We start from the raw sequence: 15,298 nt of genomic DNA, 5'->3' as shown, positions 1-15,298 counted from the left end.
AACAGAACCATCATGTTAAGATACGAACGGTAGTGATTTTTGCCTGATTGCTAATGAATTCACCTATAATTACATGATTTGCTGCTGCAGCTCGAATCTTCTCCTGAGGAGAGTTGGATGGCGTGCCACAAAATAAGGGGCTCTGAGATCGGTGGTGGGGGCGAACCAACAAAATATTGAGCTGCGTATAGGAATAGCCATACAACGTATAGGATTGTGATTCAAATCCGAGGTGGTGGTCTGATATTGGACGAATAGGGAGTAGCGGATACATCATGAACGCAAAACGGAAATGATAACTGTCCGAAACAACAGAAATATAATCTTTCCTGGCCTTCTCTATACCGCCATCGTAATTGAATGAGCATCCACAACGATGTTGGTCCCTAGTTCGTCACCAATCTTCAGCTGCGCCACTCCCTTCTTCGCGTCCTCGTCGACAACCCGCTGATGCCACACCTTTGTCACCTGCACAGGACGATATCACATCAGCATTTGTACAATGAAAGTAAGGAGAAGTGGATGGACATCATAGGAGTAGATCCAATCATGGTGGGCAGACCAGTTGCGTCTAACGGTTTCTCGGACAAACTGGTCTTCGTCCTCCATGCCATAAGTGGTTTGAACTTCTCTTGCAGTGGCTGCAAACCCGGTGAGGATGGCATACTACGAGCATGCAAGTAAGCTATTGTACCACGCGAGAGAATTGAAAAGACTTACAAGGTTCTTGTAATGCGGAGATCTCACCTCATCATACAACCTCAATGCCTCTGAAATGTTTTCATTTCGTGCATGTGTGTACACAAGGGCTTGCGCCAAGACATAGGCATCTTCGAAAGCAAAGGCCGCTCCAGAGCCAAACGCACCAGATAAAGCTGAGGGCGAAAGGGTCAATATGAGCGGTGGAGCAGGGATATTAGCGTGAAAACGTACGATGAGAAGCATCTCCTATAAGAGCGATACGACCATTGTGGATGACAGAGTCAAGTCTAGGCCCGCCAAACATAGCAAATTCAAGCCATTCATCCGGTGCTTCAACGATCTGTCGAATAGTCTCGCAGTAATCCTAAAAGGTGTGAAAATACGTAAGCGCTAGACCCATCCGGCTTGTCGCATCCTACTGACCTTGTAGTGATGAATCACCCTATCCCTGCTGACCTTCTGTCCCCAGCTGACTTTATTCCCATGCTCCTCACTCTCGATCGCTCTCGTAGCGATTTCAAAGAGACCGTTGTCCAAGGGGTCAGTATAGACGTGGCTGTTGGCAGTGTGCCAAAAGGTAGCGGCATGAGGGATATTAGCGATATGGGCTACTTTCGATTGGGGAATAAGGGTGCGATAGGCTACTTTGCCGGTGTAAGAGAGCCTATGTTCTGGGTAGGCATATTGGCGGACCACCTGGGATAATTTGGAGTCAGCATATCACAGGCTGTTGTTTCAGCAACACTTACAGATCGGATACCATCGGCACCAATGAGGAGATCGAAAGGTCCAGCAGCTGTGCCATCTTTAAATGTGATTGTAACACCGTCGTCTGATTCCACGACCGTCTTGAGCTTTTTGGAGAGCTTAATGAAATCTTCAGGTATTTGTCCGAGAAGTGCATGTTGGAGTTTGTATCTCTCAATACGAGAACGTGCGGGGGCGTCAGGGTTGACTTTGGTAGCAAATAAAATATATATGTCAGAACTGCGCGATTCAAGTGTGGATTTGTTCACCTACCGCTTTGATATTTTCTGAGCAATAGTTCTCCTGTTCGTCCGTTACTATAGCAGGAAAGTCTTCAGCTCTTGAATCTTCTTCCTATTATGTGCTCCTCTAGGCAAGATTACACACCGCTGCTCTATGTCAATTTTGCTTCCATCGCCCCTGACTGTGGACTGCTCGATAGTATCAGCAGCTCCAAGGAGACGAAGATGTCTCCAGGTGTTTTGATTGATGCTGATACCCTGACTTCGGCGTCAGTTTCCGAGACAAACGCTAGTGTTCTAATTAATCGCTACTCACAGCCCCAACTTCTCTCAATTCGGTGGCTTGGTCATAGATATTAAGATCGATGAAAGGCAGCTTAAGGAGGTTGATGGCAACAGATAATCCTCCTGGACCAGCGCCAATCACACCGATCTTCACTCGCTTTTGCTGTGGGATAATGGTCATTGCTGCTTACTAATATGGTGGGTTCCGTCCGTCAACTGATTTCGCGCGTGGACTGAACTTCACCTCTGGCCTAGATAATTATTGCTGTCTGCCAAGTCGCCTTCGGATATGATCAAATAACCAGATGCATAAATATGAGTACATACGTACTGCGGTACACGTTCGGCGTGCTTTCGGCAGGAAATGACTGCAGGAGCTTAGTAATATGTGAGAATGAAAGCGTCACATTGAGAATCAAAGTACCGTAGATAAGACGACTAGGCCAGCAACAAGTAAAGCGTAAATAACCTGGTCTGACGTGATCGTACGTATCGCCGGCAGCAGGTCCGCATCTCGTCGAGTCGCCCATCATAGATATTTGTCAGTAAAAATGTGAAACCTGCGTTGCAGGAAGGTCCCCCTCTCATTGTATCCGTTCCTGATCACCGCCCCTTATCTATTGGCAATCTAACTATTTACCATTTTCGCTACTTCGTTCTTGTCGGCATTCACCATCTTCCATCATCATCGACATCATCTCCGTTTTCGCATCGGAACTTGCTCTTACAGTTCTGTGGGAATGGCGAATTATATCGGGTTATTATATTCATGGCGTGCTCCACGGCCTTTCCTGTTGAGGTTGCCGGAGAAGAGCGACGGTACTATGAGCGCGTTGTATCCCGAGCCTGGGTAAAGATATATCGTGGATCGAATTCGTGAATCGAATTTGTGTCTCTTGCCATCATCTCCAACAAATTCAATAAGAAAGAAAAAACATGACGGGCACAAATGAGCAGTTTCACCATTTTAACCGCCCTGTTCGCAACGTGGCCATCATTGGCTCAGGCCCTTCCGGCACTCCTGCCGCCAGACAACTTCGAGATGCTGGTCTGAATGTTCGGGTCTTCGAGAGGCAAAATAAGCCGGGCGGAATTTGGAACTGGCGGCCCTCGGTTTCCCTCCCCCTTGCAGTCCCAACCCCGCCTCCTTCAGTGGGAGCCTTCACCCCAGTCATCCGCGGGACTGGTGTGTATGAAGACCCAGGAAGAGTGGAGCGTGAGAAATTCAACCCACCTAATCCTTGTTACTGGAGCTTGAACAACAATGTTCCTACGTCGACCATGGCTGTGAGTTTTTTCACAGCTTCGGCATACGATGTCTGATCCTGTTGCAGTTTAAAGACTTCCCTTACCCCCCTGGGACCCAATCTAATGTCTCTCACGCCCTCATCTCATCCTATGTCCAAAGCTATGTCAAGAATTATGGCATCGACCAAATTACTTCCTACAACACACGAGTGGAACGGGCAGAAAAGATTGGCGACACTTGGAAACTGACATTGCGAAAGGTTGTTGATGAAGGCGAAGACCGAGTACGGGAAGAATATTGGACAGAGGCGAGTCTTGAAGTTGAAATAAATGAGAAAAAGACTGAAGGGTGATATAGGAGTTTGACGCGGTCGTTGCCGCGTCTGGGCATTATAATGCCCCCTACATCCCTCCATTTGAAGGTTCGGATGCTTGGTCTGCCGCCTGGCCACAACAGCTTATCCATTCGCAAGGATACCGAAAACCTGAGCCCTATACCGGCAAAGTAGGTCGATTGATCCTTTTTTTCCATCTTCGGAGCTAATAAGGCCATATAGACCGTCCTCATTGTCGGTATTGGAACCAGCGGTAACGACATTGCCAAAGATATATCACCTTATGCCAGTAAGATTTACATGGTCGGTCGCAACACCCTACGAGGCCCACAACAGTACCGGGAGTTGAGGAAGATGCAAAGACACTTTGCCCCTCCCAACTCCGAGATCCTTCCCGAGATCCGTCGTTTCCGCCTCCCTTCTCCTGGTCAAGCCATCAATGAGGGTTCTATTGAGCTCACGAACGGACGCATCATCACCGGTGTTAACGAGATCATCTTTGCTACTGGTTACCAGTACTCTTACCCTTTTCTTCCCCAGTATCATCAAGACAGTACCATGGTTAATCCCGCATTCCCTACGGTCACTCCCGTTGTCACGAATGGCGATGGTGTTCTTAATCTGTACCGAGATGTCTTTTACATTCCTGACCCTACACTCACCTTTCTCGGCCTAAGCGTGAACACATCTGCCTTTTCATTCTTTGAATATCAAGCCCTCTCCATTGCGCGTGTCTTTGCGGGCACAGCGCGTCTTCCCGACGAATCTTCGAGATGGAAAGCATATCGAAACCTCGTCCGCGAGAAGGGTGAAGGGAAGTTTAGTCATCTTTTGGGCAAGGATGGCGAAAGAAGCTATGTGCATGAGACGGTACAGTGGCTGAACCGCGATGCGGAATGGTCTGGCGCGAGCAAAGTGGAGGGGCATACAATAGAGTGGTTGACGGAGAGTGACAAGATTCCACTCTTAATTGCTTCTAAGTTCGGATTGGATGCTGCTGGTCTCAAGGCATTGAGGGAAAAACCTTCAGATATCCCAGAAGAGGATACGGCCCAGCCAGTGGAGACTGAGAGGAGTATTGGCTTATTTGGAGACAAGTTCAAGACAGCGACTGAGGAGACAAACGCGCGGACGAGCGAAGCATTTGCCCGCAAGGCAGCTTTGACTTCCGCATAGTTGATCGGCTTTTGTGGTTGTTGCTTAGGGAAACTGGTTAAAATATCGTATTTTCTTTAAGATTTTGATAATCTGGCGTCGTCCGATCCACCTGCGCCGTCGTCTACTACCACGACTTATAAATGCATGTCTCACAGGTTAACCGCTTTCCCCCCATCCAATCCTTGCTCCTCTTTTTTTATTACTTCTCTGTCGGCTACACTCTTTTTTATCTGAAAGCTCGAGAGATGAGAATGTAGACTGGTTGGATTATCGGTAGTATTATAAGAGTTAGGGAAAATATGTAAACTGTTTTTCGCATAGATGAAATATATTCAGCATTCTTCATATCCTCCTCTCAGCGAAAAAAATGTCATTTGAACTACCTACAGAACCCTACAGCTTTCTAATTTCTAATATCCTCCTTGATGGACTAGATTGTAATTAAACCACTTGACGTAAAATAATATGAGGACGAGCTCTCCGTTCCCTTTGAGGATAGCAATAGTGGCGCTGCTATAATATTTTCTTGAATAATCTAGTAGTAATTTTGTGCTTTCATGATTTGAACCTCGGCCTACAATTACCATAGCAAATACACCCACCAAATGTATTATGGATCTATTCAAAACCAAGAACTACAGACATAAGAAGTTCTTACAAATTACACCCTGTATTTCACGGCCACTCCGTCATCTCCTTATCTAGTCAGGCTTTTTCGAGAGATCCAAGGGTACCAGAAGACTTGTCGTCCTCTTCTGGGGTCTCAATAACTTGGATAGTCTCTGCAGGAGACTTATGGATTATGCGCTTGATATCTCGTTGACGGAGAATGAGGATGACGCTCATCCAAAAAACTAAGAAGAATAATTTAAGTATTGTTCGTGATTATATGCAAGAGAAGGCATAGCAGCTTACTCAGTGCGACGTTCAAAGCGATAGACCAGGTCCAACCCTTCCTGGCCTGAGGGAAATCGGTTGTCTTCCAGACAAAGTTGGGGGCCTGTCAAACACTATTAGGAATGTTCTTCCTTGACCAAGGCGAAGTAAAATCGACTTACAACAGCCTGGACGACATAAGCCAAGTCATTTCCAGCAGCGACGAGAATAGCTCGCTTCTCACTGTCGTCCGAGCAAATCTCGTTGATGTAAGTGAGAATAAGAGGGCCTGCACCTTGGCCGACAGTGCTGAACCAATATAGGACGATGGTGCTGTCGACGTTCTTGTAAAGTGGGAAATGGACTAGGATAGAGGCAATGATAAGCTGCCGAAGGCGTTAGTTTCCCATGATAAAGGTGGATGGGGAAGCTGCGGTAAACTTACAGAGATAACAGCGCCAACGTAAACGAACGGCCATCGTCGTCCTCGGAAAAGGCCATCACTTAGCCAAGCAAAAGCAAGAGCAACGACAACAAAAATTGCCGTTTGGGGTAAAGGAACTGTGAAGCAAAATGTTCATAATAAGTACTCGTAGCCGATGAGATCCTTTGCTACTCACGTTGGTTGATCTGTCCAACAGAGAACCGGCGGTCACCACCAGGGTAAGGGGTGTCGTTGAAGGATTTTAAGAAATAACCGATAGGAGCTTGAGGAAATTGATTATTCCTATGCCAATAAGGTGGTTAGAAGCCTGTCATATTGGTTAGTGCTGAGATCAAGCGTACCAAAGAACATAGAGGAGAGCTGATAGAAATGCGGATGAGCGCGCTACCAGCCAAAGGGTTGGGTTGACTTACGAAGAAAATAAGTGTGCCAGCTGAACAAAAGGCTCTTGAGCTTGGTTCTGGTCCAAGCCTTCTTTCCTACTCGGCCAAATCTGAGAAGGCGTGATTGCGCAATAGAGAATTCTTCCGATGACAACCACCAACACTTCTTCCCCTGAAGGGGGAGAGGAGGGAAGAAGAGGAAACCAAATATGGCAAGAGGCAAAGTGATGACAGCGTCGATTATGAACAACCATCTAGATTTGGCTGTCAGCACTCAATTCGAATGTCACAGAAAGACGGCAGCGCACCTCCAGCCGGCTAGTCCGTGAATACCAGACAAGTTGTTGTAAGCCGCAGCTTGCAAGATACCAGAGAACATTTGGCCCAGAGAACCGGCGACCCAAAAAATGCTTGCCCGCTTTCCAATTTCGGAGGGAGTGTACCATCCACCAAGCATGTAGTGCATGCCTGGGTAAAAACCGGACCTATGAATGAGGATGTGAGCCTTTGATGGGGAACTGCATTAAATGAGACTTACTCAAAAAGGCCGACTAAAAAACGAAGGGCATAAAGGGCCTTATAAGACTTGACACCATAAGATCCAAGAGTCGCTACTCCCCAACCGAGTTCAAGCTTTAACCCAAGTACAGGGTGAGCTTGGGAAGCTTAGTGTAGAGCGGAGATGACTTACTGCCGGAATGACCCACCGAGGTTCTATTCGAGTGAGTAACAGATTTGAAGGAATTTGACCAATAACGTAGCCCACTGTCCAAATAGAAGTTGCAGTGACAAGCTGATTGGCGGTCATGCCTAGGTCTTCCTTCATGCCGGATAGGAATGCGGAGTTGATATTGGTCTGATCAAGATTCTTGAGGAAGTAACCCAGCTACGCATCATTTATTAGTAGTGTAAATGCATAATGGCGGTCGCGTTGTAGCTAAAGGTCTCACTGAGGCAAATGTAAGGATAGCAGCATCAACCTTGAACAATAGCTAAGACAGAGTTAGGACTGCTAGTAGTCTTTGTTCCCTTGAGTTTCGAGGCCTTTTAACCCACCTTTCTCTCCAAGGGAGGCCTGTCGAAAGTATCCCAGATGCGACCTTTCCATGTTGTTTTTTGGGGGAGTGATTGCTCCATGTCAGACACGGGGTCAACATGGGTGTTGCCTAGCATAGACTCTTCGGGGAATGGATATCCTACTGTGACCATCACAAGGAGTTTTTTTTTCTTCTTTGCCTTCTAGTAGTATTTCGCTAGTAATAAGGGTCCCGTGGAGGCATTGACGGCTACTGGTTATTATATATATGTATTATACTATATGTAAAGGTTTTATTATTTAATGGCACACAGGGACGGTGTCATCTTTGACTTAGTTATCCGTCTATTTTGAGGCTCTTACGTGCTCAAACCTCTTCATTGATTGGTGATAAGCATCGGAAGAGCTCTGTTTCACTTGATCATCGTCGGAATTGGGCATGCGTTTTGGTCTTTGACAAATCCTCTGGTAAGCCATGGTCGGACTGAGTTTGCTATGTACTATAGACAATGATGTGCTGTTGTTGTTATGATTGCCACCATCATGTCGCATGGCACGTTTGATGCCGCAGATTGCATTATGAGAACCCATTAGAACTCGAGTGAACCTAGGATCTGCTACGATGATATCACAATATGGCGTGACAGAGATTAGTCGCGTACGCTAGTATGGTAGCAAAGCACGCAACGAAGCGTTATTTATGTTGTGTGCCCGCCGATAAGATAACTCTCCTGCATCTTCTTCTTCGGGCAAGTGCCTAAATTCCCGATCGTTATCAATAATGCAACGTAAGACGTTATGTTCACCACATAAAAATAAAACGCTCACGATGGCATCATTTTAACTCACAAATGATTTATTAATTAATTACAAGTGATGACCCACGAAAGACTTCGCGGTTTTTCGGGTAAATAATTCAATTGCACCAAGTTAATTTTGGGAATTCTGGGCAGCTAAAGCGTTTGGGTGGTTTTGTTAATGAGAATGGACGTGTTCGTTCATCCAAATGTGTGGTACGTATTATGATGCATTTTACATATGTACAGTGGCTCATTTGATCCTAGACCCATGTTCCTCCCTTTTCTGAGGGGTAAGTTAATTATTGAGCTGTCTGGCGTATTCACAAATTACACGGCGTCGGCAGGCTCAGTGCCGTGACATGGAGACCATCGATCTTTCTTAAAACTGGGCCCTACAATTCAACCCATTGGCCATCGTGAAAGGGAAAAGACAAAAGACTTGTACTTTTTCAACGGAGACACGAAGTGGTGTATTGAAAATGTTCAGATCATGATCATGTCGCTGACCCTATCGTTCTACGTATGTAAGCGTGTGATGCGCTGGGCTGGGTCTTAATTCACCACATAGATCGTCATCCCAAACCAGTTACTGTAAAGTATTCCCATCGGTATTGGAATGGGGGACAAAACCTAGCACTCCAAGGGGTATGAGGTTACCTCTAGTAGTTCTCATTAGGTTGGGTGGTTTGTTGGACAGTACATGTGATTTATATGTTGGTGCTATGACGAACAATGGATCAGAATGTCACTTTGTGTAGTTTGAAGGAGTGCGCAATTTAAGAGAGGGGGTTTCGGTAGTTTACCTGTTGAGATAGATGGCGTAGATGAATAAATGATGTGTTGTGACTCGGGCCCGGTGTTTGACGTATTATCAAGGCTAGGAGGAGGCATTCTCATTGGGATTTGGAACTGAGTAAGTGTCTACTGTCAACTTTTGAAAAAGAGGCCCATATTGAAGAGCGCATTAAAACTGCCTGGGCGCTCAAAAAGACCTTAAGGCATAGGATTGCTCTATAGGGACTTTTTGTACCGTTCCTGCCTCATCGTAAAATGACGATGTTAGCAGAGGATGTAAGTTCTATAACTGATGATGGGTAGTTACGCCCTTCAGCGAGATGGGATCTAGGAATACCATCCATATTCTCCCTCGCTGGTGATAAATCAGAATGAAATGGAGGTGTAAAAAGTGGCGGCTTTTCTCGCTCACACGTTGGGATTTTTTACTTCCATAGGTTTCCTGTATGGTCCCACGGCCGCTGCTAGGTTCTATTTCAGAGCTTGCATGGTAGTCGCGACGTCATCCACTGTAGGGAGATTGTATCGACGATGATCATGTTGTTTCGGGTTTAGTAGGCGTGAGCAGATTTGCCTACAGCGGAAACGTTAGCTATATTATACAACTGTGAAGTAAAACGCACTTACATGAGGCTCTCGCTGCAGTCTTGCCTTACTGTTAGGAGTTATTTGATATAAAAATCTACACACAGCGACATCTGCTCAATCCGCCTGAGGATTGCCGATCACAGTAGTTGACGGCATTTCAACTCTGTCAAGTTGGTGGACTCTGCTATCTTCGTTAAGTTCGGACATACCGACCTGAGCATAAATAGAGGCGTCTCCAGGCGCAGACAAAATGAATCTGATGAGATGATAAGACTCGGCTGCAAATGGGTAACAGATCGAATGCCTTTGAGTCCCCAGACGGATTGATGTCGATGTCTGAAAGCGCCGTTATAGTTGCGAAGGTCGCTTCTGAAGCCGGCTGCATCTTTAGGTGATTTCACAGAGGTATGATCAAGGGACTGGGTAGAAGGGAGGCGTACCTTCGGAATTACTGGTCGAAAGCTTAGCTCGTAGGGTTCAGGTTCAGGATCTGTAGGCAGAGGTAGCTGTACAGTTTCATTGGCACAGCATGTATTGTAGGGTTAGCAGCTAGAGAGCTTCGCCGGGCCACTTCCAGTCGCGCCATCAGATCCAAAATCTAGCATGCTATTTTGGGCACAGGCAGCCAGGTTATGGCGATTGCTGTTTGTTGTTTGGTTCGAGGGGCCGTAAGTCTGGGAGGAACGTCACCGCCAGGGAGAGGACCATTGGAGGACGGTGGCGGTTGATTGGGTGTGACTGAGGATGGACAGTTGGAGAAGGCGGGTCTCCTGGGTGTTTAGGGACAGGGGATAGAAAGAGGAGCCGTCGGGATAGGTGCGTTTTATAGGAATAAAGGCAGTTAAAGCCGTTTATACTGCAGTAGAAGGTCCAGGAAGCCGTGACATGAGAAAATACGTATACAGAAGGAGAAACATAAAAAGAAAGTTCTAGAAACTGGACGGTTCCCTTCTTTCACGAACGACGACCGAGGAATGAAACGGCGGTGATATCCGCCGTGCATATGGCGGCCACGAACGAATCCATGCCTTCAGGCACGAATCAGGCACGGTCACGATTTTTTTGGCGACGTTTTTCATGTCCATGGTTCAATGCATGCACATCTGAAAAGGGTATAGACATGTAGAGACGATTTTCGTCTACGTAACGGTGGCGGTTGAATGGGGGGTTGTGGGGGTCATGGATGAGAACGGAGGCGAAAAGTGAGGAAATTTTCAAAGGTGACACGGGGAATATTAATATATAAAGATCCTCTGCATGCGAAAGGTCAGCGCTATAAAATTTGCCACGTGCTGAAGTCTTCCACCACCACTAGCTAGGGCTCGACACAAGCCTTCCTCGGACCTTCGTGCCTCGTCGGAGACCGGCCAATGTCCGTCGAAATGCTGGTGCCGAGCCTACTTACACCCACCGTGGGGGAAATCGGCCGCAAGTGCGAAAGCTCGTCGCGACGCACCATTTCGCTCGTTCCGGCCGCGGTAATAGTTGGAGTATTCCCATAACTCTCGACAGAAACTCTCACCATTGGAGCAGAAACGCAGAAAGCTGGCCTATCAACAATCTCTTAACGAGATCTCTACCAAGAATCTCTCGTCAACAACTTCATATATAAGATCAACTTCAGAGGCATGAATCGGCTTATCTTGTCATCCAATTTTCATCAGACTGTGTCTATCGTTAATTGAAACCATCTGTAGTAACTACGTCGATCATTCAAAGTCACCATGTCTTCCCCCAACACGATTACTACCTCTACAACATTACCACCTTCTCCAGTCTCTTCTAGAATAGGGACCATCTCCATAACCGACAGCAACGATGATCATGACCACATTACACGAATCCCTACCAGTACTAGTCATCGAACAGCCGATTATGGCCATCCTCTTCAGCGAACCATGACAACTGCTAGCCGTCGAGCTCCTCCGGATCTTGCCTTCCCATATCTTACCACCGATATGTCTCGAGGTGGCATTACTCAAGAATATCGGATCGAAACACGGGAAGGCTTCATTCCGGCAAATGATGCCGAATACGGACTTCAGCCTATGCGTTCCCGAGCTACGACTATACATGGGGACCGATTTGTTCTCCACGATAAGGAGAAGGGCGGAATGGGCGAGAAGAAGCTAGTTACCTTTCAAGAAGGTGATCCTCAGAACCCTAGGAACTGGAGCAAGTCACGCCGATGGAGTAAGTCGCTTTTGGTCTATTCCTTAACATTCGCATATTCTTCATGTAATTCGCGAAGAATAGAACTTAGCTAACAGTTATAATTCATAGTTATTACTGGCATCGTCTCCTGCGCTGTTATTCAAGTGGCCCTCTCTTCTGCTATCGTTACTGGTGACTTCCCCGATCAAGAAGAGTACTTTGGCGTCTCCTCAGAAGTAATTGCCCTCACCGTGTCGTTAACTGTCTGCGGCTTCGGGTACGTCAAAAGTTGCCGGCGGCAAATGAATTTTTCCGCGTCGGTTATTTATCGCGCTGACTCCGTAAAATTCTCCGATCAGGACCGGTCCCTTATTATGGTCACCACTTTCGGAACTGCTCGGTCGACGATGGCTTTGGGCTATACCGACTGCCATCTACATCATCTTCAACATTCCATGTGCTCTTGCTCCCAATATTGGATGCCTTCTTGCTTCTCGATTTCTCTGTGGATTCTTTGGCTCTGCACCTCTTACCCTAGCTGGTGGTACTATTGCAGATGTCTGGGGTCCTGAAGAGCGAGGTGAGCAAACATTATCCTTTTTCAGCTCAACAAAACTGATTGTCATTGAAGGCTTTGCCATCGCTATCTTCGCGGCTGCTCCTTATACAGGACCCGTGATTGGACCTTTGATTGGGGGTTTTATCGGAAAATACGCTGGTTGGAGGTGGATTTATTGGGTTAACATGATTTCTGCCGGCGTGGTGTACGTGAACTTGTTTTCTTTGACCCAAGTCCGTCCTGACAAAGTTATTTTAGCTGGCTTGCCTCCCTCATCATTCCCGAGACTTTCGCCCCTGCTATATTGAAGAAACGCGCTAAGCAAATGCGTTACGATTCTCAAGATGATTCTTATGTTACCGAACAAGAAATTTTCCGAAAGCCCTTGAACGAGATCGTTATCGAGACCCTTATCCGACCTTTTGGTATGTCAATCATCACGTTTAACAGGACTACAGCTTATTAGTCATACAGAAATGCTTGCAACGGAGCCCGTTTTACTTTGCATGTCTCTCTATATCTCCCTTGTCTACGGTCTTCTTTACGCCTTCTTTTTCTCCTTCCCTGTCGTTTTCAACGAGGATTACGGATGGGATGACGCCAAGACCGGTCTTACTTTCATCCCTGTATTTATTGGTGTTGGCCTTGCCTTGTGTGTGACCCCATGGCTGGAGAAAAAATACGTTGCCAAAGGCGACAAAGCTGAGCCTGAAGATCGTCTTCCTGGTATGCTCATCGGTGGCCCGTTTGTCCCGATCTCTCTCTTTATCTTCGGCTGGACTTCCCCTCCATATGTCGCTCCCGGCGGTGGTTCGTGGGTTGGTCCTGTGAGCGCCGGTATTCCTTTTGGTCTCGGAATGGCAAGTTCACGTTTAGAATTACAAAGTAAACGCTAACGATTCTAATATCTAATAACAGGTCTTGGTTTACTTTAGTGCCAACGCATATTTGATTGAAGCCTTTCCCGATTATGTTGCTAGTGCACTTGCTGCCAAGACTGTCGTCCGATCTGCTGCAGGTGCTGCCATGCCTCTTTTCATTCGTAAGCCCCCTTTCCTGTCATCGAGAAGCGTCGCTAAATTATCCGATAGCTCAAATGTTTCACGGTCTTGGTAACGGGGGGGCAGCTTCTCTTTTAGCCGGTATCGCCATCATTATGGCTTGTATCCCATTCGCATTTGCCAAATGGGGTAAAAAGATCCGGGCAAGGTCGAAAAGGGCTGCTCTCTAAAAACCTATGCGCACGAAAGGACTTTCGTTATTTTTTCTGCTTTCATCATAGAATCCAATAGAAATTAGACCTCATAATAATAACTTGACCCTTGAATCTGGTAGCTTTTTACATGGTGCAGCAGAAGCAGAATAGTGTTTATTTTCCGTGGATCATACAACGACTGACAAGATACTAGGGTTGTCTCGAAACATTTTAAAAACAGAAGATACTTTATACCCGCGAGCGTGCAGTGCCGGATCCCGGAATTTACCTTTCTTTTTGACAGGTAAATCTCTGCTGGTCCCACGATAATAATAAAATTACTCCGTTGAATCGCCGGTACCTGGGAATTCGAATGATAAGAATTTATTAATTAAGCATATAACTACAATTTAAGAAGAAAAAAAAGAGAGAAGAGTTCTCGATTAAATGGCGGTCCATTTAGTTTCCAAGCTGCCTCCATTTTCGCTTTGTCCTTCGACTGGAATTGTCCTATTTCTTGCTTCAATATTCTGGCTTATACTCATAAATATATCTATCGACGTGCTTCCTTAAGCTTACTTCCTTTCGCATTGTCACACAGGACGCAGGATGCCTCCCTCCAATTTTCGTTTCAAGGTTCGCGCTACAAAAGGTACATGCCTTCTCCTTTCCTTTGGTTGTTTATTCCTTGATTTGCTGATATGATGCCTTTCCCAAAATACCACAGAGGCTCTCAATGTCCCCTGCGCTCCGGAATTAACCAGTCTTCTCTCATGCTTTGCTACCACTGGCGACCTCAGACATACTACCTCTTGCGCAGACAGTGCAAAAGCTTTGCACACTTGTATGGCGCAAGGAAAGGGCAAGGGAGGAAAAAGTGGAAGCTCGGTAAGTTTTGTTTCTACAATATTGTGCTCTTCTAGACCATGAGCCACTGTGAGGTACAGTGAAATGGGAGAGGAAACCGAATGGGACAATGCTGATTTCGCACACGTGCGAATTTGGGTATCACAGATCAACTATCTTTTGGGCAAGATCAGAAGATAGAAGAACAAATGGTTGGGGCAGTCAGCGGAGAAGATGGGACAGTGGACAGTCTCAGAGGAGAGAAGGCAACTGTATACTGACATATTGTAAACTTATGCACGACATCGATTTACGGCTGGTCACATAGGGGAATTCTCATCACCGGAAAGGTATAACCTCAAAACAGCGCTACATTAAGATCTATCAACTATCAACCGCGAGGTCTGTTGCAGTCAAATTTAGGATATAAATACCAGGATAACTTAGAGCTTCAACGCCATCACAAGTAATTGAGGTGATTATGCAATGCATTTTCATACAAGGGTATCTTCTGTCATTGACGTCTGACCTCTTTTCCCTCGGTTTTTATGCATTGGTTTTCACGGTCTTCGCCCTTTCCATCATCGACGCCACTTCCCTCGCTGCAGACTCCAAAGCCTGGCCCAATTCGGCCGCACTCGCACCAGCACCGCTCGGTCCCTTCTTCTTGGTAATACCCCACCTCAACGCGTCATCCTCAATGCTGTAACTTAACCCAAAACCGTCTTCTACGACTTCACCATAGCCCCACCCGTCAAGATAACGTGAGCCGAGATTAGAGGTGGACAACTCCCAATGGGAGGAACGGGCAAAAGCAGGGTCGGAGAAGATTTCGGGTATTGGTTCGCCAGGGGCGATGAGCTTCTTCAAACCAAAGAGATGACGGTCGACGCCCTGGGCATCC

The 15,298-nt window shown here is 46.5% G+C and overlaps 6 protein-coding genes across 6 annotated transcripts in view; 3 read left to right on the top strand and 3 right to left on the bottom strand.

Annotated features, from left to right (window-relative positions):
* Window positions 1-339: 339 nt before the first annotated feature.
* On the bottom strand, window positions 340-2,157 carry CNBA5070 (hypothetical protein; the record flags this gene model as incomplete). Its single annotated transcript, XM_772716.1, has 9 exons — window positions 340-468; window positions 502-666; window positions 721-875; window positions 934-1,066; window positions 1,126-1,398; window positions 1,452-1,657; window positions 1,723-1,766; window positions 1,837-1,949; window positions 2,008-2,157. 9 exons carry the CDS (start codon window positions 2,155-2,157, stop codon window positions 340-342), a joined length of 1,368 nt encoding a protein of 455 aa, XP_777809.1.
* Window positions 2,158-2,912: 755 nt separating this feature from the next.
* CNBA5060 (hypothetical protein) lies at window positions 2,913-4,735 on the top strand (the record flags this gene model as incomplete). The annotated part of the gene is made up of 4 exons (XM_772715.1): window positions 2,913-3,263; window positions 3,311-3,532; window positions 3,583-3,729; window positions 3,782-4,735. The coding sequence occupies 4 exons, from the start codon at window positions 2,913-2,915 to the stop codon at window positions 4,733-4,735; spliced, it is 1,674 nt and encodes a 557-aa protein (XP_777808.1).
* Window positions 4,736-5,422: 687 nt separating this feature from the next.
* Window positions 5,423-7,630, bottom strand: CNBA5050 (hypothetical protein; the record flags this gene model as incomplete). The annotated part of the gene is made up of 12 exons (XM_772714.1): window positions 5,423-5,571; window positions 5,633-5,717; window positions 5,776-5,979; window positions 6,039-6,154; window positions 6,214-6,320; window positions 6,380-6,398; window positions 6,452-6,675; window positions 6,730-6,906; window positions 6,960-7,054; window positions 7,113-7,307; window positions 7,372-7,413; window positions 7,478-7,630. 12 exons carry the CDS (start codon window positions 7,628-7,630, stop codon window positions 5,423-5,425), a joined length of 1,566 nt encoding a protein of 521 aa, XP_777807.1.
* A 3,734-nt stretch (window positions 7,631-11,364) lies between these two features.
* Window positions 11,365-13,584, top strand: CNBA5040 (hypothetical protein; the record flags this gene model as incomplete). Its single annotated transcript, XM_772713.1, has 8 exons — window positions 11,365-11,833; window positions 11,924-12,071; window positions 12,154-12,374; window positions 12,426-12,558; window positions 12,612-12,778; window positions 12,828-13,213; window positions 13,272-13,395; window positions 13,445-13,584. 8 exons carry the CDS (start codon window positions 11,365-11,367, stop codon window positions 13,582-13,584), a joined length of 1,788 nt encoding a protein of 595 aa, XP_777806.1.
* A 573-nt stretch (window positions 13,585-14,157) lies between these two features.
* CNBA5030 (hypothetical protein) lies at window positions 14,158-14,595 on the top strand (the record flags this gene model as incomplete). Its single annotated transcript, XM_772712.1, has 3 exons — window positions 14,158-14,200; window positions 14,276-14,436; window positions 14,563-14,595. The coding sequence occupies 3 exons, from the start codon at window positions 14,158-14,160 to the stop codon at window positions 14,593-14,595; spliced, it is 237 nt and encodes a 78-aa protein (XP_777805.1).
* Window positions 14,596-14,940: 345 nt separating this feature from the next.
* CNBA5020 (hypothetical protein) overlaps window positions 14,941-15,298 on the bottom strand; it is a gene marked incomplete at both ends in the record, with an annotated part of 1,992 nt that continues 1,634 nt past the window's right edge. The window contains one exon of the mRNA XM_772711.1: window positions 14,941-15,298. This exon is cut by the window's right edge and continues 308 nt beyond it. Within this exon, the coding sequence (XP_777804.1) occupies window positions 14,941-15,298 (358 nt within the window).

Source organism: Cryptococcus neoformans, chromosome 1 (assembly GCF_000149385.1).
Source record: "Cryptococcus neoformans var. neoformans B-3501A chromosome 1, whole genome shotgun sequence".
Taxonomy (NCBI): domain Eukaryota; kingdom Fungi; phylum Basidiomycota; class Tremellomycetes; order Tremellales; family Cryptococcaceae; genus Cryptococcus; species Cryptococcus deneoformans.
This window is presented reverse-complemented; position numbering and strand designations above follow the sequence as displayed.